Source organism: Engraulis encrasicolus, chromosome 14 (assembly GCF_034702125.1).
Source record: "Engraulis encrasicolus isolate BLACKSEA-1 chromosome 14, IST_EnEncr_1.0, whole genome shotgun sequence".
In the NCBI taxonomy this organism is placed as follows: Eukaryota; Metazoa; Chordata; class Actinopteri; order Clupeiformes; family Engraulidae; genus Engraulis; species Engraulis encrasicolus.
The window spans coordinates 8576009-8603404 of NC_085870.1; the positions used below are offsets into that span (position 1 = coordinate 8576009).

The window sequence follows — 27396 nt, forward strand, 5'->3', positions numbered from 1 at the left end:
GCTAGATTACTAATACTGTCGCCTTCTAAAGCCAGGCCCAAACAGTATGACTCCCGATTTTGTGTTCCATTTTGATACAAAATCCAGTCACACACATAAAGAGAATGGCAACTGTCAATCTTATCCCTGATCGTAAACAGCCAAACAATGCCCGACATTCTATTTTGAGTCGTAAATATCAAACAGTGCTTGCTATCTACGATTTGTGATCGGCGACTCTTTGAAACAGCAAAATATCAAATCCATTCCAGCATATTCACCAGCACTCTCATGTTGGTGCCTTTCTTGGAGGCCTCATCTCTCGCTGCTGACCAGTTTGCCTCAAGCGATGTAAAATATTTGTAAAAAGCCAACACCGCCCTCCTCACATTTCTCATTTCGATTGCACACACTGAACAGAGTATCCGGGAGTTGCCCTGGCACAACCTGCACCGAGGCAAATGCAAGGAGACACGGTGGTAGTCTGCGAAGCTTCAAAGCAACGCAGGAGGAGAGGTGAAGGGATGGGCCGACAAACAAGCCAGTTACAAACACAGACTACACAGGCAGCAATGGAAAAGGTCCTTTGAGTGCTCACAGTGACGTGCTTAAAATTGTTGTCTTGGTGTATCAAGAGAATATGGCATTCACACCTCTACAACCAAAACAGACGGCCACACATTCCCCAGTGGGGGATAAATAGGGTTTGGGAGTAGGGGGGTGCATTGTGTGGGGGACATAGCTACTGCTGCCATAGCAATGACCTGGCTTGCACACACGGGAATCATGAAATGGGAAGAGGTGGGTGTGTGTGTGTGTACGTGCTTCATTATTTCTGACTCTCCATGGAGAGAAATGGGCCTCATATCTCAGACTGAGTCAGGTGTGTGTGCGTGTGCGTGTGTGTGTGTACTTGTGTGTGGATATGCGTGTGTGTGCATGCACTTGCATGGGAAATGCGGCGTAGGGCTCTCGCTGCGTGTGTGCGTGCGTGCGTGCATGTCTGCGAACATGAACAGGCTTCCGACCAACATCTGATTTTAAGCCTTAAATTTCCATACTTTAATGGTCTTTTAAGCTTTGCATGTTAAACCAAACTTCAATTTTGATGATCAGTGCAATTACGGGAAGGAGAAAAACATGTAATGGGCTTATGTGCAGGACAGATAAAAAACATTAAAATGTCCCTGCACAGAAATTACTTGTAGAGAGTTACTTGTGCACAGTCCCTGGTGCTGAACAAAAAGTTACAAAGTTAAATTACGTATTTTAAAAAAGGTTCGCACACTCCTTTGGATTTTTTTCTTCTTCAAGTTATTTTTTCTTCTTTTTATTCATTCATTTAAAAGGCAATGACGTTTCGACCTCTCGGTCTTCCTCAGATTCCTGCGCAGAAATGAACCATAAATGAGTTTTACTGGACCCATCGGCTTTAAGTTAAATACCAGAGCACCACAGTTCACAAGCAGTGAGCACACACACGCACAACTGCAAACATACAGACGCAGACACACAGACACAGCCAAGCAAGCAGTCAAGCACACACGCACACACACGCACACACACACACAAATGAATGACAGGCGATAGAGCGGGAGCTGGAAAATGATTGACGACAGGCACATTAAATGCAATCACACGCACACACGCGCACGCAAACAAACACACGCACACAAACGCATGCATGCATGCACACACACACACAGATGACGAACACACGCACGCACAATGTCTAACAAGTGGAAAGTGGAAGACTGGATGACATGAAGCAAGATGGGACACACACACACACACACACACACACACACAGAATGAAAGGACACAAATCCAATTCATAAAGTAGAGCCAAATGATTGAAAGCCACAGGTACAGAGCGTGAAGGGCAGGAGAATAGAGGGCTTATGGACGGAACACAACAAAGAACGACTGGTGTACAGACCATACACTATGTTGAATAGTTTTCTGCTGTGACAGTGGTTTTACATATACATTTTCAAAAAAAATCCAGGAATTCCTGATTAGTCCAAAGTGACATGGGTGAGGCATGCTGTGTAAGGCTGTAACGATATTGTATCAAACTGAGAAATCGCGATATATAGAGTGACGATACTGTATCACGATGCCAGGAGGCAGTATGTTGATATGCCCTTTCAAAGTTTTGATACCCATCAGCCCAGAAAACAACCATCAAAACAACAATGATATGAAGTGATAGTCCTTCCAAACATCATCATTATTATATAGAAACTTTTTAAAAATTATAAGTAGCCTCTTGTAACCTATTCTATTAATAAACTATCATAGTTTTTATTCATAAAGTTTATGATGTTTTCAAATGTGAAATTGTGGGGTGTATCGAACCGTAGGTCATGAATCGTTGATACAAACCGAATCGCGAGTTGAGTGTATTATTACAGCCCTAATGCTGTGATATAATGGTTTGGGAGTCTTAGTTCTTGTAATCAGAAGGCTGTAGGTTTAAGTCTCATATCAGTTAAAAGAATCTGTGGGTACAATAAAATGATCATCTTGGGTGATGGATACCAGAGCTTTGTTTTGTGAAAAAACAAAACACCAAACTGTTCTCTCACTGTGATTTACTCAATTGAAGTATGCTACACCATGTTTTGACCAAAGGTCTTTTTCATGTGTTGGAATCCCACATCATTCATGGCTGAAGTGTCCTTGAGCAATTGACCCTAACCTCACATTGCTCCAGGGACTGCAACCCATACCCTGCACGGTACATAATTAACTGAAAGTCTCTGACTATAAAAGTTTCGGCAGAGACTGATACTAATGATGCACAGAGCATCTTGTTGACTCCTAGCTCGTTGTCTGCTGCTGATCCAATTTCTCTCTAAAAAGTTTTTAATGATAAACAGTACAAATCTCGTATCATTATCGCATCATTGCCCAGAGATGCACGGCTATAACAGTTAGAGTAGAGGAACAACTTTCATTAATCCCGCAGGAAATTAAGTAGTCCGTCATCTTACACAAATGGTGCTGAACTCGGTGGCGCACCATAAGTTGCCCCATGAGTCTTCATCTTAAGGGTGGCTGTTGCATTGCGTTACGTTACCTGTTCTGGAAGGTGTTGAGGCCCGCGGGGACGCACTGGACGCGCCACTGTCCGTTCGTGTCGGCGTAGAGGACGAACTTGATGGGCGTGGCCACCTCCAGCTCCTTCTCCAGGGCGAACAGGTGCTCCTTCCACGGACAGCCGCCCTGCGAAAACTCCACCACCTCACCACTCGGGTCCACCTGGACACACACACACACACACACACACACACACACACACACACACACACACACACACACACACACACACACACACACACACACACACCACACACACACACCACACACACACACACACACACACACACACACACACACACACACACACACACACACACTTATACTCGTCACCACTGGGGCACATCCGCCATACTGTCGTTACAAACGTTCTCAATACATTTCTATGGCTAATTTCTTTAGTGCTCAGTCTTCTTTTCGTAAAAAAAGTCTCGTAAGCACAAAGACACAGGGGGCCATGACAGTTAACGAGGCCATGAGGGAATATCGACACTTTTCATAAAAGATGTGCCCAACTACATCACATGGCTAGATTCCATTATTGTCCCCAATGGGAAATTTGTTTTCAACCACCGTCAATCTTGACAACCCAAGCATATTGATACAGGGACACACATCAAGACATCATCATCACCACCACAGGGGGGCGCTGTGGCGCAGCGCGCTAAGCGCCCCACACTTGAGCTTGCATGCCCACGGGGACCCCGGTTCGAGTCCGGACGGGGTCATTTCCCAACCCTACCCCATCTCTCTCCACACTCACTTCCTGTCGCACCTTCACTGTCCTATCCGAAATAAAGGCCCAAAAAGCCCATAAAAATATCTAAAAAAACAACAACAAAAACAAAAAAAACATCACCACCACTGAACAGCAATACCACATACTGTACATACACATACACTCAGACGCCATCAAATTGGTACTGCTACTATACCCCCACAGCCTGGGCATTCAAGCCTTCACGTTTTTGATCTGTAATCAACTTCCGGAATAATCACGATTCAATGGTTGATTTTTTGACAGTAAATTATGCAGATTGCACTTTTGAGTGCTCAGTCAATGTCACCAGAGGTAACTTTTTTAGTTTGACGCAACCCGTGTGAAAATTACCCTCCCCATTGCAGTATCCCTAGAGGAGACAAGACATGGGCAAGAATTCTGTAAAGCACACACCCAGATCCTGTTGGAGGAGGTAACAGAATAATAATAAAAAAAGAATCTACTTGAGCAGACCCTGACTGACACACACGCACACACACAGACACACAGACACAGACACAGACACAGACACAGACACACACACACACACACACAGAGATACACACGCACAGACACACCACCTTGCATGAGAAAGGTGCCAACGCTCCATCTCCCTTGACAGTGATGTGTAAACACAGACTTTCACTGTCACTAATCATGGCAGAAGCCACTCTGCACCACCCGGCCCACCCAAACGCCATCATCCTCCACATGTGCTCCATTTGGACAGTGAAGGGTGACGGCTGCTGAACCCCCCACCACCCCCCACCCCCCACCCCATCCCTCCCGAACTTCATGTCACTCTTTACCTCAAGTACCCACCCCCCCACCCCATCCCCTCCAACCCATCATGTCACTCTTTCCCTCAAGTACCCCCATCCATCCATCCATCCCTCCTACCCCACACATGCTGCTTTTTCTCCACATGTGTCTCCAGTCTCAAAAACAAGCCCCTTCCATAGCAGCTGCCGACAGGTGCAGCTCTGAAACCCTGACGAGAGAGAGAGAGAGAGAGAGAGAGAGAGAGAGAGAGAGAGAGAGAGAGAGAGAGAGAGAGAGAGAGAGACAGACGAAACGAGAGAGAGAAACTGACAGACAGACTGAGAGGTAAGTATAGTGAGTGAGTGAATGAGTGAGTGAGTGAGAGACAGTGAAAGCCAGTGATTGACAGGCACCTGTGTTCTGTTGCGGACAGCCTCCTCCACGAGAGAGCGTGCGGGCAGCCAGGCGTGCTGGTAGTAATCCAGGCGGTCCAAGAACTCCGCTCCAACCATGGCCAACGCTTTACGGAAACCCTCCTGGTAGACAAATAGACAGACGCATACACACACAGACAAACAGACATACACACACACGCATACACACACACACCCATACAACAGGCATAACATTTTTAATGAATAGCCCTCCACAAAAAATCTAATCTAATAAAGGCTTTATAGATTATGAGATTAGAGGAGATGACTGTGTACTTCATCAAGGCTGTGCTTTAAGTGCCTTAAGATATGAAACCAGACAAACAGAAAGATTAACAGATAAACAGGCAGACTGACACACACACACGTGTACGCACACACAAAACTGAATTATTTATTCAGTGGTTATTCATACGGCTATAGACTACGACAACGGGCACCATTTTCCCATAAAAATAGTCATGTTCAAGCCTGAATCGATAACAGTAATCCGTTTCGCTTCGAGCTCTATTGTTGCCGTGATGGAGGTTGTGTGTTATGCAACTTATCCAAGTTTTGGCGGCGACAGTGTGCACATTAGCAGCCCGTTAGTGAAATAAAATCCTGAGCCAACAACGATGACTACTGTGTAAATGCTACATTGTCAATGTGGACCTATATTTTATTCTTGCAAACATAAGTTTGTGAAGGCATGAGGGCAGAACACCATCAACCCTGCATCAGTCTGAAGTCGGGACTTGTTTAGAGAGGCAGAGCTCCTTCATCTCATCAGCGTAAATAATGTTGAAAGTACAGGAGAACGGTAAAACCCTATTATTTAACTCAAGGGGATGTGTAAAATAAGCTTATTTCCAAAAATGGGACAGTATCACTTTAAGGTTGAAAAGTATTTCGCCGCCAAACCCCCCACATTTGGGCTTGCATGCCCAAGGGTTGCACCCAGGGTTCGAGTCCGGCCTGGGTCATTTGCCATCCCTACCCCATGTCTCTCTCCACATTCGCTTCCTGACACTCTTCACTGTCCTATCTCAAATAAAGGTGAAAAAGTATTTAGCGTCAAAAACTACCAATGACTTGGCAGAGTAAATGTGGTCATTTTCCAGGAGGCATGCACCAACTAAACAGCCTGAAATGCTGTTTGACGGAACAGAATCATATAGTGCTGTTCAATAAAACAACTTCAGCAAGCTCACTATATTAAAAAAAGCTTTGCTGGGAAGCACAGAAAGATACACAATGACAATTTCATCTTTGATAATTTGATTACTTTCTTCTTTTCCAAACAGGAAGTTGATTATCAAACAATACGCATCATTCTCTGCAGAGCTTGCGAATGCGTGATGGTATGAAACAACAGTCCCAGGCGCATGCAAATGTCCATATTAAGAGATCGATCATTTACACAGATGGGACTGGTACACACTGATCTGATTACGCATCTGTTGCAAACAAACACACACCGACATTAGACATTACCATCACATAATACACACTAGGACAGAGTCCAAAAGCGTCAACACCAACAAGCATAGATAGACACACACACACACCCACTCGCACTCTGACTCATACACTCTCTAATCTCCCTGGAAAGTGCTGTTGGGCACTAATGCCGCAGGTGATGAACCAGACGCGGAGTGAAAGCTATTACTTTTTCAATTATCACAAACTGCCTGCATGCAAGATTTCGGCATTAGTAAAATCACAAAAGGTCAGGCCCAGGCCAGTCTCTCTCTCTCTCTCTCTCTCTCTCTCTCTCTCTCTCTCTCTCTCTCTCTCTCTCTCTCTCCCTCTCTCTCTCTCTCTCTCTCTCATCTCTCCTCTCTCTCTCTCTCTCTCTCTCTCCCTCTCCCTCTCCCTCTCCCTCTCCCTCTCCCTCTCTCTCTCTCTCTCTCTCTCTCTCTCTCTCTCTCTCTCTCTCTCTCTCTCTCTCTCTCTCTCTCTCTCTCTCTCTCTCTCTCTCTCTCTCTCTCTCTCTCTCCACCCCTTCTCCCCCTTACATCATCTGATTCCGCATTCCTCCTCCTCGACTTTTGTCAGCATTCTTTCCCACACGACCCACCTCTGCCACCATTCACTCACACACCCACCCACCCCTCCACACCCACCCATTCACCCACGGCACGTCTCGCCGCGCTCTGCATGCCCATCCACAGCTACCCCACCCTCCACCCTCATCTCTCTCAGCAGCCTGACGGTGCCCGACACAAAGCCCCAAAGAGGCCAATTTACATCCAGGATGCTATCAGTGTTGGCCAGGGGACGTGGCTGGGTGAGGAAGTCATTTAAAACTCCCATGAGGCATGGGTGTCTCCAATGCCATTGGCCTGCAGTGCCACCCTTCCACCCTCCACCGATGCTCCTGCCCAGCTGCCATTCATCACCTTCTCCACCCAGCCTCAAAAAAAAATAAGCCTTCGGGCGTCTGGTCTGACCCAAATGTCTCTGAACTGAGCCGAGAGTGTGCTGACTGGCATAGTAAACAACTGGATTTGGAAAGCCATCGGCCACGGTTGCCAAGTGTTTATTGTACACAAACATGGCAGTCCATGCAAAACACACCGACCCCTTTCCTGAGACTGCCACCACCGCCGCCACCGCCACCACCACCACCGCTCCGCCGACCTCAGCCCAGACAGCTAACCCTCTTGCCTGGCTGGGTCCCCACCCTCAAAACCCATCTGGTCACACTGGCTGAGCTGGGGGCAGATGATCCAAACTGACAGGATCCAATGGAGAGGGCAGGCAGACAGACAATCCAGCCGGCTTTGGTGGGTGGGTTGGGGAGTGTGGGAGTTGGGGGCGGTGATGGCTGCGTGAGCACACTGTGAAAGAGCCAAAGAGAGCTTTGTGGCTGTGGCATTAACAATTGTGAAGTGAAGGTCAAGTTTTCATTTCATCAGACGAGACTAAAGTATTATCTTTTGACTGATGATGATGATGACTAGACTGCAAACATTGTACAAACTTAAACCAAGTGAATGACTAATTCAGGGGTGATAGTGAAAAAAAATCCTGAGCCTGAACTTTTTACCCTGCTCTAACGACGACGACAAGATACTGCATAGCGACTATTTTGACACATTATTCAAACATTTAATAGCCTGTGTATGACCATTATTCAAGCCTGATAGCAGAAGAAAACCCTGAACTTGTAACACTTTCTGAGATAAGATTAACTTAATGGTTAATTATTATCAATGTTTTTATTTTTGCAAACTCTGTCAAGGCTGAAATCAGGCATGGAGCCTGAATACTATCAGCCCTGCTAATTATGATGAGTACAAGTGGAATATCACAGAAGACTAATACATTTTTTTTAAGTGACAAAACTACTGTAAACACCACCAACACATTTCCACTGTGATGGCACTTCCTCTATGCATCCATCCTTCAAACCTCCCTCTTTATCTCTGCCTCTTAGCCTCTCTCCCCTACCTCCCTCTCTGTCTGTCTGTCTGTGTGTGTTTGCATCAGACTTGCTATGTGTCACCCATCCATCCATCCATCCATCCATCCATCCATCACTGCTTCATCCCATTCTTTTTCTTCTCATCCGATCCTCTCTCAATTCCTCCTCACTGCACCCCAACCCTGTTTGTCTGTCTGTGTGTGTGTGTTTGCATCCGACATACTGTATGTAATCCATCCATCCATCCATCCAGTCCTCTCTATCCCCCATCTCTCCATCCACCCCTCTCTGCACCCCAACCCTGTCTGTCTGTCTGTGTGTGTTTGCATCCGACATGCTGTATGTAATCCATCCATCCATCCATCCATCCATCCATCCAGTCCTCTCTATCCCCCATCTCTCCATCCACCCCTCTCTAAATCCCCCATCCATCCTTCCCTCATCATCATCCCATCCTGTCCTCTCTCAATTCCTCCTTGCACCCCCCCCCCCCCCCCGACTTTTCACCAGACTTATCTGGGTCAAAGGCGTCCAACATGACACTGTCCTTCAGTGCTAACAGATGCTTTTGCTTACTGTAACTGTGAAAAACATGACATTTCAAAACAATTTTTGAAAAGGGAATGCATGAAAGCCAAGCCAAAAAAATAATTTAAAAAAAAAATCTCTTTTTGCATTTACAGTAAGTAAAAGTATCCGTTGCACTGAAGGACAGTGTCATGTTGGACGTCTTTGACCCATCTGTGTGTGATTGGGGGGCTCTGCCACGTGTCGTGGCGTCACCTCACCTCAGTGTCCTGGGTCTTGCTGTTCCAGCGGGGGTTGAGGTGTCCCACGCGGGCGCTCAGCGAGGTGGTGGTGGTGTAGCGCGCCTCTCCGTCCGTCTGCGAGATGCCGTTGTCCACCGCGTCCACCTCCTCCACAAAGTTCTCGTACAGCTGAGACGAGAAACATTTACGTACATTCAACCACAGAGGCAGAAAGTAGAAGGAGTGTGGTCACCTACATCATTACAAATCTAGTAGTATGAGACTACATGGTGGCACACATGATGTAATTAAATTACAGTACACAGTACTTCTACTTTATACATGTTTGCTTTCAATTCCAGTCAGTTACAGCAGTGGTTCTTAACCTTAGCTGTTCCCAAGACAAGCCGCGCACCCCCATCCCAAATGTCTACACGTGTATACGCACAAAAACAAACACGATTTAAGTGATTAATTACAATGATTCTTACTTTAGACATTAATCAATACCTTTATGAATCTATATGGGGACGAAAACATGTTGACATTTGGTCTTAATTTGGCGAAATTATAATGGTTGGAAGCAGAATTTTGGTCAGAACCTCAACACAAACAAATCTCTGCCGCACCCCCCGGGGGTGCCCGCACCCCAGGTTAAGAACCACTGAGTTACAGTATATTTAAAAAGGAGAGATGGGGGAGCGCTGCCTTGGCTCTCAATCAAGTGTAATGCAGGTATTCTTCAAGGGAAAAGGGCATTAGAAACTTCAAAGTAAAGGTTACAGTATAATTGGACCGCCGGAGTGTAAACTCCTGATAAATATTTTGTAGGATGTTTTACAAAATGTCACTGAGAACATCTCCATAAAAACAGGACAGCTAGTGATGGTATTAAATTTGCTTTACAGCTTGACTGTCTCCTTACTGCTAGTTGATACACATAGGACAAGGACAAGCCATTAAAGGGGTCCTATTATGCTTTTTCATGTCCACTAACCATTTATTGGGTTACACAGCATCAATTGTATGTAAAATCTTGGTGAAAGCCGCATTTCACAAATTGTCCTCTTGGGGGAGAATTTCTCTGCCGCAGGAATGCTATTTCTCAACTGCCAGAGAACGCGTAGTTGGGTTTTCAACATTCTATAGCTTTTGTTTCCGGTACAGGTCTACGTCATGCAGTATTACACTCCATGTGTGTACTGTAGTACCTAGAGATTGCAACAATGCAATTTACAGAAACTGTTGAAATCTGTCATCATGGCCTATTGTATGTTGCATCAGCCTTGCTCCACCTTGCCATTTCTGTCACCTTGAAAAAGTTCTCGTGTTTCCATTCCTGCTATATCTGTTCTGATGCAGTTTCCTTTGTGTAAAGCTGCGGTACTACAGTTAAAAAACAAACATACCAACACACCAACATGTGCTGGCAAAAACAAACAACCGCCATGCCTCGATGGCCACTGCCAGCAAGGAGCGTTTCTACACATGCCTGGCGAAGATCCAGGGTGATCGAAATGTTGTGTTTTAATTTAATGAATTTTTTTGTTTTGGAGCATATTTCGCAGTGTGCAGACTAGGGCTGCGTACCGAATTTCGGTCCGGTCCTGGCACCGACCGAAAAGCCACATAGTATCGAATATAAAAAAAAAACACAAAAAAAACGGTGCCTTATTTCGATACCTTTTGTGCGTTTCAACAGTCCCTGTGTCAATAGTAAATCTGTGAACCAATAGCCATGTAGTCCGGTGAAATTGTCATTTGTGATTGGCTTCGAAGGACCTGGGTGGGCGGGACGAGCACGAGACATTTCATTCATTCAAAAAGTACTAGCGTTTGTTTACTCGAACAGCTGACAGTTGGTGAGGATATGTTGTAGGCGAACTTAGTTGTAGCTAGTTGCAGTTAGTTGTAGTTGCAGTTGTAGCTAGTTGCAGCCCTGATAGACTTGCTGAGATCTAAAGTGTGGTTAAACTTTGCTCGTGTGACTGGACACAAATAGAGCCAGATGCTCCATTTGTGACAAAGCTGTCCCTGCGAAAGACGGCAACACGACTTGGCGAAACATTAACGCACCAAATCAAGGCTAAGAGCCGAAAGCTGCGCTGAAATTTACAAGCCATGGACGAATGGACATTAAAAATATTATTGTTTGAAATGAATTTGTATTTGTTAGTAAGTGTTTCTTGAACTCTATAGAAGATTAGGCCTATATGCGCTGCTGCCCTGTTTGTCTCTTCAGGCAGTGCCTGGCGCGGGCGCGGCTCAATCAGCAGAGTCCTGTTCAGTTGACGTTGAGGCTGTGTTGTGCTGAGGTGTTAATTTTGAAACATGTTCAACAACCCTTTTGTCCAACGAATACGTGTGTGTTTGTGCAGTCATGATAATAGTGGTAGAACTACCGTCGCGCCAATCTTCGTCTGATGCTGTCGTTTAAAACCTCCTTGAGTGTGCACTCTCCTCTCCACTTGCGCACGGCTACTGTAGTTTTGATAAGAATCAATGTGTGGGCGATCGCTAAGAGGTTTAGTAAAGTGCGGAGATTTGAAACGTGTTCCCGCGGAGGGCAACGCTAAAAGACCCACTCGACATCCCTTCCATGCGATGCGTTAAGACAGCGTTAAGATAGCGTCTCCCAGACATCCCAAGTTCCAAAAACTTATTACAGGGAGCTGCTTATCAACCCCGGACACCCCGACCAACACATTTACAAATTAGTGTTACATTGTTTGTCAATGCCCTTTCTGTCGTCCAGTCTGTATATAACTGCCTGCTTTTTTTTACCCAGGACTTTTGCAGGGCGCCCTACGAAGTGCACGTAATCTATTTCAAGTACCCCACGCATGACGCACGAGTCATTATATTCCTCTTTCCCGCATTGGCAATTGAAAAAACGCGAACTTGCATAGTCTAAAATCAGGAATGCTTTATCTGACTCGCGGGCATCGGAGAACCACTATCAAATATCAGGGAGACTTATTGGACTTTCATTGGGATGTCTGGTCTTCCCAATCTGCAGGTTATGTATGAGTGAGTCAAGCGGTCAGGTGAAGGAGAGCGTGTAGCTACGTGAATTCAAAAGCAAATACGCAGAAGCTTCTAGAGAGAGAGAGAGAGAGAGAGAGAGAGAGAGAGAGAGAGAGAGAGAGAGAGAGAGAGAGAGAGAGAGCAACCTGCACCTGGAAGTGTGTATGTGTCTAATGCTCTTTTGCTCTATGAAGTTGAGATTACTAAGTAATTTACATGGCTGATTTGGGTTTTGGTGGAAAATGAGTAACCACGTGAATATTTGCTGCAATAGGCTATCTAGTAATAATTTGTGAAATAACAATAGCCCTAGCCTAGGTTTGCCTCGAGATTATGACAATAGTAGGCTACATAGCAATTGAAGTAGGCTACTCATTGATTGCTGAGCTAACTGTCATCCAACTGTACTCCTGCCTACTTACTCAACACCTAGGCTACTTAGAAATCATCTTCTATATTTCATTTGAACTGAAGATATATATTGAGTAATCTGTAATAACATTCTTTAAGATGACTGAAATGCACTCACCGTATGCACAATACTACTTGTGAAAATTTAGAATTTGGTGATCTTATGGGTTCTTCATAATGAGATTAACTTCAAAACAACAGGTATCGAAAAACAGTATCGAAAAGCACCGGTATCGAAACCAAAGTATCGAAATTGGCACCGTATCGAAAAAAACAAAACGATACCCAGCCCTAGTGCAGACCTACCTTCCTGACCCGCAACAAGTTACTTCTGATGTGCGCACCCTACCCAAAACGAGTATGCTCATGTTACTGACAAAAGGCAAAGAAGGCACATATATACACCTTCAGTGGCCACTCTTGGGTGCGTTTTTCGACAGCGTCGTTGAAGACCAAGCTAGCAACTTACTTGATTTCTATGCAATTTCCCATTGGAAACCTACAAAGTTGCGAACTAGTTAGCCAGCATGCTTTCGGGAAATGCAGGTTAAGTTTAGGGAAGGTTTAGGTTTAGGCACATATCAAAAGTGAGGCGAGTGTCGGCGTGTTGTCGGCTTCAAGACTCTCCTGTGGCACGTGTTGCAGTCTTGCCGCTCTGGAAGTTCGACCAATCAGAGGCCACCTGTGGCGTCCTTGTACTAGGAAAAAAAATATCGCATCCTCACCTTGTCATAGAGCACCTCCAGCTGCCGGTTATTGGGCTCCAGCTTGGTCAGCTGGGCCAGCACCTGCCGGCCAAAATGCAGGTAGACCAGACCGGCCGAGCTCAGCTTGGTCACCCACGGCTTCTCGGGACACACGCTGTGGAAGCTCTCCGTGAAGGTCCTGAGGGGAGCAGGCGAGAGAGAGAGAGCGAACGAGAGAGAGAGAGAGAGAGAGAGAGAGAGAGAGAGAGAGAGAGAGAGAGAGAGAGAGAGAGAGAGAGAGAGCGAACGAGAGAGAGAGACCAAGCGTAAGGCAAAGTACTTTATATTCTATGGCAAATTACTCATTTTAAATGGATTAACTCACACACAATATTGGCACAATATGAAAGGATAGGATGATTGTTGATGATATAGTGGGTATGCAAGATGTACAGTGAAATTGCTGTTTCAGTCATGCATCATGTCAAAATGGCATGAGGGACTGATATTGACTCAAAACACTTAGATGTTACAACTATTACAGGTCAAGATCAAGAACAAGGAAAACTCCCCAGACAGACCTAAGAGGATTTCGTCATTAAGTGTAAGACCATGGCATACTTTTTTTCCCTTTTTTTTTTTCAAATTAAAAATGTGTACGTGAATCTCTCCACTGGGACAAAGCTGTTTAGTCAAATATTGTGGTGAAAACATGCCTGTGCCAAGAAAAATGAGATGTGAGAACCTATTTCGCTGGGGCATCCCCAGTAATTAGTCTTGTGGCCTTTGGGCTGGATTGGATTGGATGTGCAGACGTCTCTGCGTGGCCAAACGACTGTGAAATAGGACTCTCCCAGCAGGGAGTAAGCAGCCCGGGAAGTAGACAAGAGTGGGTGCAACAAAGCTGAAGCTTATAGATTAGTGGAGACTGGAGAACACCATATAAAACTTCAAAGCACGCACGGCTGAAAGTAACAGGACACAAAATAATTCTACAATAACACTGACAAGCAGTGACTCAACAAACAGCAACAAACACCAAGAGAGTGAGTACCACACAGAGGTGATAAAAACAGTACTGTACAATTTTCTGTTGCTGTTCAATTTCTGTCTTCTATGCTTATAACAGACCTGCAAACTCGTCAAAGAAAAAAAGGTGACAGTGTAGAGCGGGGGTTCTATTTCTATTCACGTGAATGACCTAATTGGCCGGGAAAAAGGTGACTGTCACCAAAAGGTGACGAGTTTGCAGGTATGTTATAAATTGAAGCACAGGGTGACACACCATTATATGCTTGCACTACATTCAAATAATAACAACAAAAAGTATCTTGTATGCTCCAGTCATCTTTGGCCCATTCTCTCTGAAATGGACCAGCTTGTTTTTCTATTGTCTACTGTCCTGGACTGTGATCACCAAGAAGGCTAGAGCGCAAGTGATCTCCCTTTTACGTTAAGCTTATATTCTCAAGTTAAGGCCCAGACGTATGATGATCGCCACATACAAACGCCTACTAGTTTGTACTACAAATCAAAGAATACATGGTTTAGTTACCACGGTATCCCTTGTAATTTCATTTCATATGCCATTTCAAGATGAAAAAGTCATAAATCAAATAGTTCTTAGTAAATCCTGTGTGATAAATGTATTGATTACAGTGCAATATCACCATACATCATGGTCTCAAAACACTTGATTGTCTCTTGTGTGCAGAAAATGTGCTGAATTCTTGGTGTCTTGGAACCTATGTGTGGGCAGTCATGGGTGAGCGGTTAGGGCGTCAGACTTGCATCCCAGAGGTTGCCGGTTCGACTCCCGACCCGCCAGGTTGGTGGGGGGAGTAATCAACCAGTGCTCTCCCCCATCCTCCTCCATGACTGAGGTACCCTGAGCATGGTACCGTCCCACCGCACTGCTCCCCATGGGGCGCCACAGAGGGCTGCCCCCTTGCACGGGTGAGGCATAAATGCAAGTTGTGTGCAGTGTGCAGTGTTCACTTGTGTGCTGTGGAGTGCTGTGTCACAATGACAATGGGAGTTGGAGTTTCCCAATGGGCTTTCACTTTTTTTTTTTTTAAACCTAATAGAATGATTTTTGAGCATATTCTTGGGGAAGTGTAACAAATGAATTACCTTCTCATTTGTCGGTAAAGGAAGACGATTACACATCAATCTTGCAGACAGCCGTGTCAAACTGTGTAAAATCTCTGCTCTGTAACTTTCCCGTCTGAACAGAGTCAGACATATTTGATCATGTGGGACGGCGCTTACGGTTTATCTCAAATGAGCTAATCGGAACTACCTTTCCGCTGTAATTATCCTGTGGCTGACTGTAGGGACAAAGAGGGTGTAAAAATAATTCCAAGCAATATTTTATCAACGTCCCCATGCTGAACGAGATTTAGTGACATCAATTAAGGAGCACAATTAATTTTCCCTGGGAGAGTTTTTACCTCAGATAAAATAACTCCCTAGGGGTGGAACAGAGCAAAAACGCCTCACCTGTTTTTATTTGAAGTGACCTACATTTTGGAAAATCATTTCTGCGTTGATTTATTTCTTTTTAATTTCTGCACTGCTTATTAAATCTATTTGTGATTAAATTTAATGGGTTGTTTTTCTGTCCTTCACAACAGTAATTGCTAGTCTGTGTTGCGAAATGGCATTTGCCAGAGGGTACAAAACAATGTCCATCATAAGAAAGCAGAAAAATGTGGTGAATTAATGGAATAGGCAAACACATTTTAAAAAACTCAGTACAGGAAGTATTTTCCTCTTCTTTCTACATAAAATTCACGATACAGCAGGAGAAAAAAGAATGTTTTTGTGCATTTGGCAAGCAGGTGTTGCCAAAAGTGCTGTTGTTATTCATGGATTTAGTGACCCGAAAAGATTCGGCTGATAAGTATTGTGTAACTTATTGCTTCATAATGACTCAAAAATTAGGCTTTTACTCTGACATTTACACTAGTTAGGTGACAAACTTAAAGGGCATATAATAAATTAAAATGTCCGGAACTCTGGATCCGGATAAATTGCCTACAAAAACTCTCCAAGAAAAGTAATTAAATGCAGACACATTTGCAATAGGTCCATAAGAGATTGATGTCGCTACTCCTCAAATAAAAAAATAACATACACATCCAGGAGAACGGTTATAAACATCATGTTCTACTGAGTACTAGACCCATCAAGCCCTACATCGAAATCCTAGCCCTTATAAAAGCAATCAGTGATGGATTGCAACCTGGCCCCCTTACCAATGGGTAATTTCATGTGAAATCACTTTGGGACCCTAATTGTGAGTGTACACCAGAAACGACCCAAGTTACCGAATTGCCGAGGTCGTTGAAGAAGTTTCTCCATGAGTTCACTGTATTAACTCCTGGAAGTGACATTGACATGTTTGATTTAGCTAATCACATAATGGCTCTGGCTTGTCAGCCTGGCACATTCAAAGACAAGAATATTCCGATTGGTTTTCGCCGAACCGTGTCATAGCTCATTACCACAATATTGGCTGACTTTTACTCGATGAAATTAGCTCTGGCCACCCAGGTTGCTTCACTCCCAGAGAATTAGCTTTGGCCGCTTTATTCGCCGGCCCTCCATAGAGAAATAATTACTTTCGATGCTCTGGCAGTGCAGTGTCTCTTCTGGTGTCGATGCACAGTAAGTGTCTCTCCCATCAGTATATGAGCAACTCGGTGTTGGTGTGGTGATTAGCCAAGTGACATTAATGAGCCATCTTTGCACCGGGAACCTGCAAGCTAGCTGAATGAGTGGCATGCTGTGATGAGGGGGGGGGTGATGGGTTGGGAGGGTTGTCGAGGTGGGTGGAGGACAAGAGGAGAGCGCAGTCATTAGAAGGCTAATTGATAGAACTGAGGCATCCCCACAATGTGCTAAGCAGCGAGGGGGAGGAGAAGATGGGAGGGAGGGATAGAAGAAGAGAAGGGATGGTGGAGAGAGAAAAAGAATGAAAGAAAGAAAAGAAAAGAAAAGAAAAGAAAAGAGCAGAAGAAAGAGCAGCACGCAGCGGCGGCCTCCTGTGATGCGAACGGGGGGGAAAGGACGGAGATGAACACTTGACTCATCTCAGCTGACATTTACAGTCTGCTTAGGCTCAGAGTGCAATCCTTCTGGAGAGACTCACTGTGTGTGTGTGTGTGTGTGTGTGTGTGTGTGTGTGTGTGTGTGTGTGTGTGTGTGTGTGTGTGTGTGTGTGTGTGTGTGTGTGTGTGTGTGTGTGTGTGTGTGTGTGTGTGTGTGTGTGTGTGTGTGTGCACGCTCTCCAAGCCCTACAATTCATCATTACCTACTCGGTGTTCAGACACTGAGACATGCCTCCACAACAATATGATGCCCCAACGGCCTGCACAGAGTGAACAACAATCGAGATGAAAAATATAGCTGCAGTGTGTGCCAGAACACCGGAGAGGTGTACTACGGAGTCTGCCATATTGTACCTGCGGTGTGGCCGTCTCTTTGGGTGTGCCTCAGCAACCGCAAACATGTGAGAGGGAACTGGAAGGTCACATTGCAGCACAGAGTGACTGTGCCAACAAACAGATTTCTCTGCACCCTTGGAGGTGCAATGGAGAGGGGGGGGGGTGTCAGGGTTTGTGTCACCGTGGGAACAACAATTAGCCCTGCTGCCTGCTGGGTTAAGAGCAGTACTCTATTGCTATGCTGTTCTACAGAACAGAAGGCGTTACGCTAAAATAAGTGCTTGAATTTTTGTCAGCCACACAAACCAGTGATGCGTGTAAAAAAAATTGGCCTATACCGCTACAAACAACACTTTGCAATCACTGCTTAATGCCCATGTTTTAGATCACTACAAAACAGGCTAGCTAGAATTATCACTATGTATATGAATATGTGTTGCAACATGAAGTTTGTTATTTAAAGGGACACTGTGTGAGATTTTTAGTGGTTTATTACCAGAATTCATGCTGCCCATTCACTAATGTTGCCTTTTTCATGAATACTTACCACCACCATCAAATTCTAAATATTCATTATGACTGGAAAAATTACACTTTTCATACATGAAAAGGGGGATCTTCTCCATGGTCCGCCATTTTGAATTTCCAAAAATAGCCATTTTTAGCTGCAAAAATGACTGTACTTGGACCATACTAGAAAATATTTGTTTATTACTTAGTAAACTTTCATGTAAAGATCAGATTTGCCAATAGGCAGTCCAGTTTCAATGAGCAGCATAGTTGCAGTACCTTTTTTGACCATTTCCTGCACAGTGTCCCTTTAATGTGATTGTAGCAAAGATGGGTAGAGTTGCAACACTGACCCTCAAACCTGGACCCTCTGGAGCACCAAGTTGGGGCTCACCCACCACAACCAGGGCCAGATTAACGCACAGGCTGGATATGGCTGAGGCCTAGGGCCCCCACCTGCCAGGGCCCTCCGATTAGGGATGGCAAAAATGTAAAAATATCTTAACCTGTTACTGAGACTCATTAACCGGTGGTTAACCGGTTAACCGGCAATCTTAAAGGATATAACGTTTGTGTGCCTGATAGGCACAGCACTGAATTTTTTCAATTTTATATTTCACATAAGCCTTTCTTTTTGCTGCTCAGACAGGACCTGTCATGTCCAGCCAGTGTGGCCAGATGGAAAATACTGAATTATCGTACCAAAACCTCAAAATTATATTTTTTGGGGGCTTTTATTTAATTTTTTTGGGAGGAAATTATTATTATAATTATTATTACCGGTTAACCGGTGGCAGAAAATTTAACCGGTTATCGTTGATCCGGTTGACTATCGGTGAACCGGTTACCGGTTAACATCCCTACCTCCGATTAGTCAAAACTTTTAATTAAAAAATTGCATTGCAAAATGTGACGAGATGTGATGTTGAGAAATGCATCAGTCGTGCTATTTTGTTTTGTTTTAAAATATTAATACTACTCTCCACAGTTAGCAGACATATTCTGAATTCCTACCTCGTAAGTATGACGGTACATGCACACAGGGACGGCGCGTTTCCTTAACGTCTCCGTGAGCAGAGCGAGTCCGAGAGGTTTGCGGGCTGCCTTTCACACTGAACAGTCAATGTCCACATTCTATCCGCGGGCAGCAGCCATTCATTTTCAATGGGAGTCGCACATTGAACGCGGACGTCCACGCAGGAAAATAGACTCGAGTTCTATTTTCAAGGAGCAACGCAGACATGTCCGGTCTGCACGGACATGCACCGAGCTTACACCGCGTTCCTGTGTGCAAGGCATGGTTTGTTTTCATGCATTTTAACCGTTACAGACTGATAACGGACACGTTCTGTGGACGTACTGTGGATGTCTGCGCCGTTGGTGTGAATGCAGCGTGACACTGCCAATGTAAATTTAGTTGCAAACCTGTAGCCTTGGTCATAGGCCCTGGGCCATCTTGATCCGGCCCTGACCACAACACTAGTGATGGTCACTCAATCACAGTGATCATTATAACTGAATATGTCTATTTGGGAAGACACTAAAGGGCCTAAAGTGCTCAGGAGACTTTGCAGGGTAATATTACTCAGGTGCTCATCTGTACCGGGTGAAGTGTAGGTCCAAAAAAGGAAGGAAAAAGCAGAGGCACTCTGAGATTTGAGAAAAATATAAAAAAGCCTTTAATTTAACATGGCAAATTCAGTTTAAAAGCACATGGGCCTACGCGTTGCGGCCATATTGGCCTTCATCAGGGCATGATGATGTCTATTTGGGAATTTGAATTAGGCAGCAAATTCCATGCAAAAACAAAATACACAAGAATAAGTAATGGTGCCAAGAATCATTTTCTGGGTAAAGACCAACCAACCAACCTCTGGTGATGATCGTAGCGGTGCTTCTTTGGCTCGTACTCCCCGCCGACATCCACCACAACATCGCACTTGGCCAGCTCTGCTGGGTCACGGGTCCGAACGATTTCAGCATCCTTGAGAGAAAAAAAGAACAAAGTGCAATCGAGATAGATTAGTCGCAGTCTTATCATCCACATATAAACCTGAGTGTGCAATCAATTTGAATGTTAATGCAAACAATTGATGCACAATTCAAGTCAAGTCAAGTCAGCTTTTATTGTCAGTTCCTTCATATGCACAGGTCATACAAGGAAATTGAAATTACGTTTTCTCGTGAAGGACATAGACAAACACAGGACTGGCATTTACAGACTGACATCAAGTGCCAGACAGGACAAACGACAGTGATGGTCCAATACTAATGGGCAAACTACAGTAGAATATAAGCAACTGATATAACAACTGTAGGTTACTGTACTGCAGGTTAGACACCTGCCAAAATGGCAAGTGACACTATTACCAGTCACAGACAAGTTGCATTTGGCTGGTTGGCAACTTTGCACTTGGTAGGTGCTATCGTGAAGCCCTGTTATGTCTATGTCTATAACTATAACTATGTCTATGCTAGGTCTTAGTCCATGCATAATGAAAGGCACAGGGAACCTCTATTGCTCTCCATTGTCCTAGGCAATGAACTAATGCATAATTGATATCAGTGGGGACCATTTGAACTTAGCAATCATTGCACCTGAGAGAAAGAGGATGTATTGGTTGCAAAGGATGCTCCTCTGGACACAGTGCGTTGTCCTAGACTTGAACTACAAAGGATGCATCCCAGATCACAAATTAATGAAAGATGAATAACAAAACAGTTACAAATACTTTTTAGTTGACAGTCCGTCTATTACAGAGTTGCCCAATGTCAATCTACAGCGGGCTTACCAGTTGTGCGGCAGATCTAGAGACCAGAAATTTGTCAGCTAAGCTACTTGTGAGCTAAGTTTGTACACTCACTACTATCGGTTATACAGTATTCGCATGTTTCTGTAAAGATTCTACCTTGTATTCCGGGAGCTGACGGAGGAAGAAACATGCCAACACTTCATCGCAATGAAATGTGCCGTTGTGAGTACCAATTTTCACCGTCATTTTTTCACTACAAAGACGCTTAGCTGCAGGCGCGTGCATGTATCTTCTGTCTGCTTTCCCGGTAAATCTCAGCGTTCTTGAAGTAGATGTATATGGAAGTACCACTGGGGCAGTAGAGCATGGGACAGTCTTTTTCAAGAAGATAGGTGTGTACGCGCAAAATTGATAACGTTGTAAAAGCTGTAATAATGTTGATTTTAAAGACATTAAGTCAAACACACGTAAACATTGAAGCTGTGGACACACGTGTGGCGGACTCTTATCGCTGACGGACCAGCGGAAGTGATGTATGAAAAAGCCATACAACATTTCACAGGTGAGAATATTCTTCATTTTCTAGATTTCTGCGTGTTAATTGCATATTCATTTGCTTGCATGTAGCATGGTTCATCTATTGTTATGCCCCTCAGTTGTCGTGCATTGAGTTGCATGGGCTACTTTGAAATAAAAGTAAAACTGTAAACACCCTGTTTGCATGTGAATTCAGCAGCCTATCCTAAACATCCTAAGCGTGTCAATTATTTGTTTATTCCTCTGCTTTCAGGTTTACACAATATGATCCTCCATGGCAAAGGTACGTGCAGTCAGTGCAGAGAACATTTCTAACTGAAGAATAGCCCTTTCTTAAGCCCATTAGAATAGAATGTAGGCAGTGTAGTCTACTTTTTATGGTGGGTATAGGTCCGTCCTACTGTATATTTGAGATTTTTTTGAAGTGGGTATACTGTATATATTTGTGCTATTCAAAACAATGGATCAATCAATTTTAAGTGGGTATACTAAAATCCCTGAAATTTAGAAGTGGGTATACTACGTATACCCGCGTTCTACGTAGACTACACCACTGGATGCAGGCCCATTTGTTCAATTAAGATAAGTGGCATATGCTCTAATATGTAAGCTTTCAGTAGGCCTATAGAATGGATTAAAAACGAATAACACCAAAAGAGACAAGAGAGACAGGTGATGCACACACTACGAGCATCTGTGTATGTGACCCTTGTGTGACCTCTAAATCTATTTATAAGTCACAGACTTTTCTTTTTAATCTATGTATGACATTCTTTTTTTCATTAACATCTGTACAATAAGATGTAGGCCTACAGTTTTAGACATAAAACAAAGTGCATGGGTTCCATTGAGTTTGCATGATAAAATAACAGATATACAGTACAGGCCAAAAGTGTGGACTCACCTTCTCATTTATGCATTCTCTTTATTTTCGTGGATTTTCATTGTGTTTTTTCATGCAGGGCTTCAAAACTGTGCTTGAACACATGGAGACTTACGTGCTTACCAAAAAATATCATTCTTGCTGTTGTCAACAGCAATGCCCGCTGTCTATCCACCTGACGTCAACACGGCACAACTGATGGCCCCACACATTTCAATATGCTTATTTTTGTCTATTTTCAAATAAAAATGCCCAGTCAGTCATGTCAATCCAAATTGAACATTTAAGTCCTCCAATAACTCACTATAATTGTAGAACTTGAATTTTGAGACCTAAAACCTAGTTTTAAACACTTGCCAATCCAAGCATTTTACAGATGTTTTCTTGATCTGATATTGAGTCATAGCCAGTTACTTGGAGAGGTCAAACCTGTGTTGGAGGGAATCTGTGGCAGGGTTTTTCACTATTACTTTTACTTTTTGTATCACTGTTTCACCCGAGAACCAGCTATGCTGACCAAGTGACCAATTATCAGATCAAGAAAATCTCTCTTGTATTGCTTGTATCAATTAAAATTGACTTGACTGACTGTGTATTTTTACTTTAATATAGACAGTAAAATAAGCTTGTTGAATAAATATATATATATATATATATATATATATATTTACATTTTTTGGTTACGCACATAATTATACATGTGTTCATTCACAGTTTTGATGCCCTCCCTGAAAATGTACTAAGTTCTGTAAATAGCCACAAAAAATAAAGAGAATTAATTAAATGAGAAGGTGAGTTCACACTTTTGGCCTGTACTGTAGTTATACGGCACACATCCCGATGGGTGTCTTGTCTTGTCTTGTCCTTTTCAATCATCAGGCATCATGCCACCTTGAGTCCTGATGCGCCCTTGACAGACCGCATCATATATGCCATAGGTACACTGTCCGCAAAATTATTTGGCAAACGCGTTTTTTTGGCCATATTGTTCATTTTATGCGTGTTTTCCAACACCAACCTACTGTATCACGAACACCTATTTGATTTAAGCATTCCAGGTCATGCACATTTGTATAATAAGAGACTGTGTGATGCGATCACAGGAGCCCAACACACTAATATCCTATCAGGTGTGCATAATCAATCAGTAGTCAACTTTGGGACAATGGACCACAAAAGAGATCCACTAAGCTCTGAAAAGTCTATAAACCATTATGGTAAAAAAATAAAAAAACTTGTTTGCCAAATAATTCTGCACACAGTGTATTCTAAATCCAGTAGATGGGCTTTTACAGTAGGTATTATCATGTGTGTCGTCCCCATTTTTTTGTTCATTTCGCCACACAATCGGGAAATCAGTCTTCATGATTAGACCGCATTGCCCAAAGGAACACGAACAGGCATCGAAATGCTTCAGATAGCGTATGGATTTGGGGTGACCTGACCAACTACTGTACATCAAACAGGTGTCAAGCTACATCATGCATGTACATTCCAATGATCCTCTTCCTCTCCCGAGCGAGCTAAAATGAGTGTGGGTGAGTGTGCAAAGACTTCAATCTGGGCAGGCAGGGAGTCCTTCAGCCAGTGACAAGATGCCTGTCATGTTGGATTGGCTCCCCGCTGCCCTTTGCAGCCCACTGAGAGTACCAGTCTGTCAGCTTCCCATCTCCCAGCCCAGCAAGCACACGAAAAGTCATTATTTTTAGTCCTCTCTTCTTCTCTCGCCTTGGTTCCCCCACTCCCACGTTCATTTCCCACCACCGCTCTCACACCTCTCCTGCATTTAGTGTCTCTCCTGTTCATAGCTCCCCTTTCCTCTTCCTCCTCGTCACCATGTGACAATGTTCACACGTTCACAGACCAGCAGCTGTGAATGGGAAATGAAGCAAATAAAGACAATAATTAATTCCAATTGCTTCTGAGCCAGAAGGTACTGTATAAGGGAATGAGATTAGCAGACTATTTTGTTCCTTTTAAGGATAAAATCAAACAATATTACCTCCGCTCAGCTGTTGGTTTATGTCAATACAATTGGTGTCAAATCTCTTATCTTTTCAGAGGAAAACAATGACAAAAAGATGAAAGATGTCGAGTAATGATTTGAATGTCAAATTTTCAGTGCCCTTTACATATAAGACCTGCGACCCACTTGCAAGACGACCTAATGCAAAATATGACATGAAACCTTATACAAAAAGTTGGATCCATAAACGTATGTAAGGCAAGCAGCCCTCTTTGCAAGAGGTTTTTTCTTTACTTTCCAATTGCACCTAATTGTAAACAGTGCAACGTCACACCTACTGGCTTTAAAACAGACGTTTTTTGGCACATACAGTATGGTATAGGGAAGGAATGCTCATGTTTAAGGTGCCGTTTCCACGTAGCTGGATATTTTTATATGTGGATATTTTTTTTCTCCTGCTTGTATTGGTTTTGCATTGGTTTTGGCCTTCCGTTTCCACGTAGCAGATATTTAAAAATCCAGGTGCAGGAGAAAAAAATAGCAGGAGAAAAAAATATCCTGTTTAGGGGTCTGAAACGCATTTGTTACAATGGAGGATTTTTTTTATCCACATGTTGCGTTTCCACGTAGCAGGAGAAAAAAATACCCTGCTAAGAAAATATCCTGCTACGTGGAAACAGCACCTAAGACTTGAGAGTATGTTCTCTGTGTTCGCCTCTGTGGGCATTACAAGCGGAACAGAATCAGAGTAGTAGAGTAGAGTAACTTCATTGACCCCCAGGGGGAAATTCAGGTGTCAAGTAGCTTGCATAAATACACAAATGCCCACATGGACAATTCAAGACACATATGACACAGGTAATAATCAGGGAGGGGAAAATAAAAATTGAAGTACAAATAAAAAGGTAATTGTGCAAAAAAACATTCTCTGAGTTGGGATAGACAATTTGCAAAAAAAAAACATACTCTGTCAGTTGAGGTAGACAAGATTAACATGACTAGGAAAGAGTGTTGACAGATGCATATTTGATATAGCAAGCAATATAAGAAATCAAAAGAAGTACCAGTCTAGCTCAATCTAATTATTTTATTATTTTATTTTAACCTGCATAGGTTGAATAGGTTTCCTACAAAATTTCATACAAAACTGCACAGAATAGCCTTTCCATTGACAATCACACGTCTCTTACACTGGCCAACCCTCCACCAATTAGATTAGCAAAAAATCTGAGCAGCACAGTCACTTCTTTTTACCAACTTTTTAAGATGTATCTGATTGGGTATCTCGATGATCGCTCCTATGAAATTATCAGCTGCTTCTACGCTGTCACACAAAGAAGAAATAAGTAGCTGGGTGTTCCAGTCGCCGATATCTCACTAACGTCTTAGCACTGTCACCTCAAAATGCTATTTATTAGTAGGCTATTATGTGCAGTGCACCCAACATCCTGGGGGTATCTTCTTACCTCTCACTTTTTTTCCAAAATGCAGACACAGAAAGGTACAACCAAAAAACACATGCACAAACCTACATACAGGGCCACAGTGCCACCCTGAGTAAAAATGGGGTCATTGTTTTACGCTTTTACTTTCACAAACTGTGCCAAGGTCCGGGTTTTTCCCTTATACTGTATATCATATAGCAGGGCCCAACATGACGCATAGCCGTTCATCTCATCTCTGTCTATTTTTCCTGCCAATAGCAGATCAAGCATTCTTCCTGATGAGAAATACAGACTATATTATTCTAGGATGTAAAATTGAAAATGATTCCATCACACAGAAATCCAAACATGTCATCTGAGATGAATGACAGCTCAATAGCGCCACTCTGTGTTAATAGTGGAGAATCATGCATGGGATGGGATTATGCACCTCAACAGTAAATATAACATTCAATACATGTAAAGCCTTTATTTTGTTATTAGCAAATATTTCTGTCTACCTTTTACACATTTTCAATTTCTTGCTAAATAAAAACCTCTTTACCCAACCCTCCAAGTTTTATTTTTTAAATGTAAAATTTTAGCTTCATAGTGGCAAAATGTATTTTCTGACATATTGCTTTTACGGACATATACAAAAATAAACAAAAAGTATTGATGTTAAAGGGTAGTATATGCATTGTTAAGTCCATATAGGTAGACCCAAGACAGCTTTGTTTGGGCTGAGCTGTGTGAGAACATGATTGATGATTCATAATACTTAAGGGGACCACAGCAACATAGTGTTAATCAACTGTCATTACTCAAAGCCACATTCACACCCTGCAGTGGTTGTAAAGTGGGGCATCTCTTGAGATTTCACTCATTCATTTTTCCCCTCCAGTGCTCCAATCCTGCTCCAAGCAAATATGAGTATTTTGGAATCAGGAAGTGCTAAATGATTCCCCCTAGTGGACAAAGTATGCCCATGCATGTGTCAGATTGTTTATTCGCAGAAGAGAAACAGATTGATTATTTAATTTGCGAACCTCGGCCCTAGAGATGTAACATTTGACAAGATTATCCATTTCTTGTGCCTGCTGACCCGTGCTTTTATCTAAATTGACAGAAAATAAGCATTCCCTCTGTACGTGGTGTAGCCACCGCGCATATCCATTGCTGCAGTGTCACTCTTACTAATGAAAATAAGGGCGACATATAAACCCATGACATGTAAAAGGCCATAAATGCAGTCAAGACTCCATATGAAGAAGTGACATTGATCCTTGATGTGTGGGTGTAAAAACCCCAGGTTGTCAAGCGTCAGAGAAATAATGGCCGAGGACTAGGTTTGTAAATTCAGCACTACGGCCAGGGACAGTTCCCCCCGCCCTCCCCTCTACCCACAGCACACTGACTTGTATTGATAACACAATTAGCCAGATGGGGCTCGCTTTCATGGAGTGAATATAGAAGGTCTTACAGTCACCTCAACCAGCGACTGAGAAAGACAGGGCGGAAAAAAGAAGACAATTAGTCAACAATCT

At 43.4% G+C, this 27396-nt stretch overlaps 1 protein-coding gene across 1 annotated transcript in view; it reads right to left on the reverse strand.

Annotated features, from left to right (window-relative positions):
- myg1 (myg1 exonuclease) overlaps positions 1-21563 on the reverse strand; it is a 26659-nt gene extending 5096 nt beyond the window's left edge. Inside the window, exons 1-6 of the mRNA XM_063214858.1 lie at positions 21196-21563; positions 20158-20270; positions 13365-13524; positions 9241-9390; positions 5020-5142; positions 3065-3246 (exon numbers count right to left, since the gene is read on the reverse strand). Coding sequence (XP_063070928.1) covers positions 3065-3246; positions 5020-5142; positions 9241-9390; positions 13365-13524; positions 20158-20270; positions 21196-21492 — 1025 coding nt within the window. The 5' untranslated portion in view covers positions 21493-21563. The remainder of the gene's footprint in view (positions 1-3064; positions 3247-5019; positions 5143-9240; positions 9391-13364; positions 13525-20157; positions 20271-21195) is intronic.
- Between the last annotated feature and the right edge of the window lie 5833 nt (positions 21564-27396).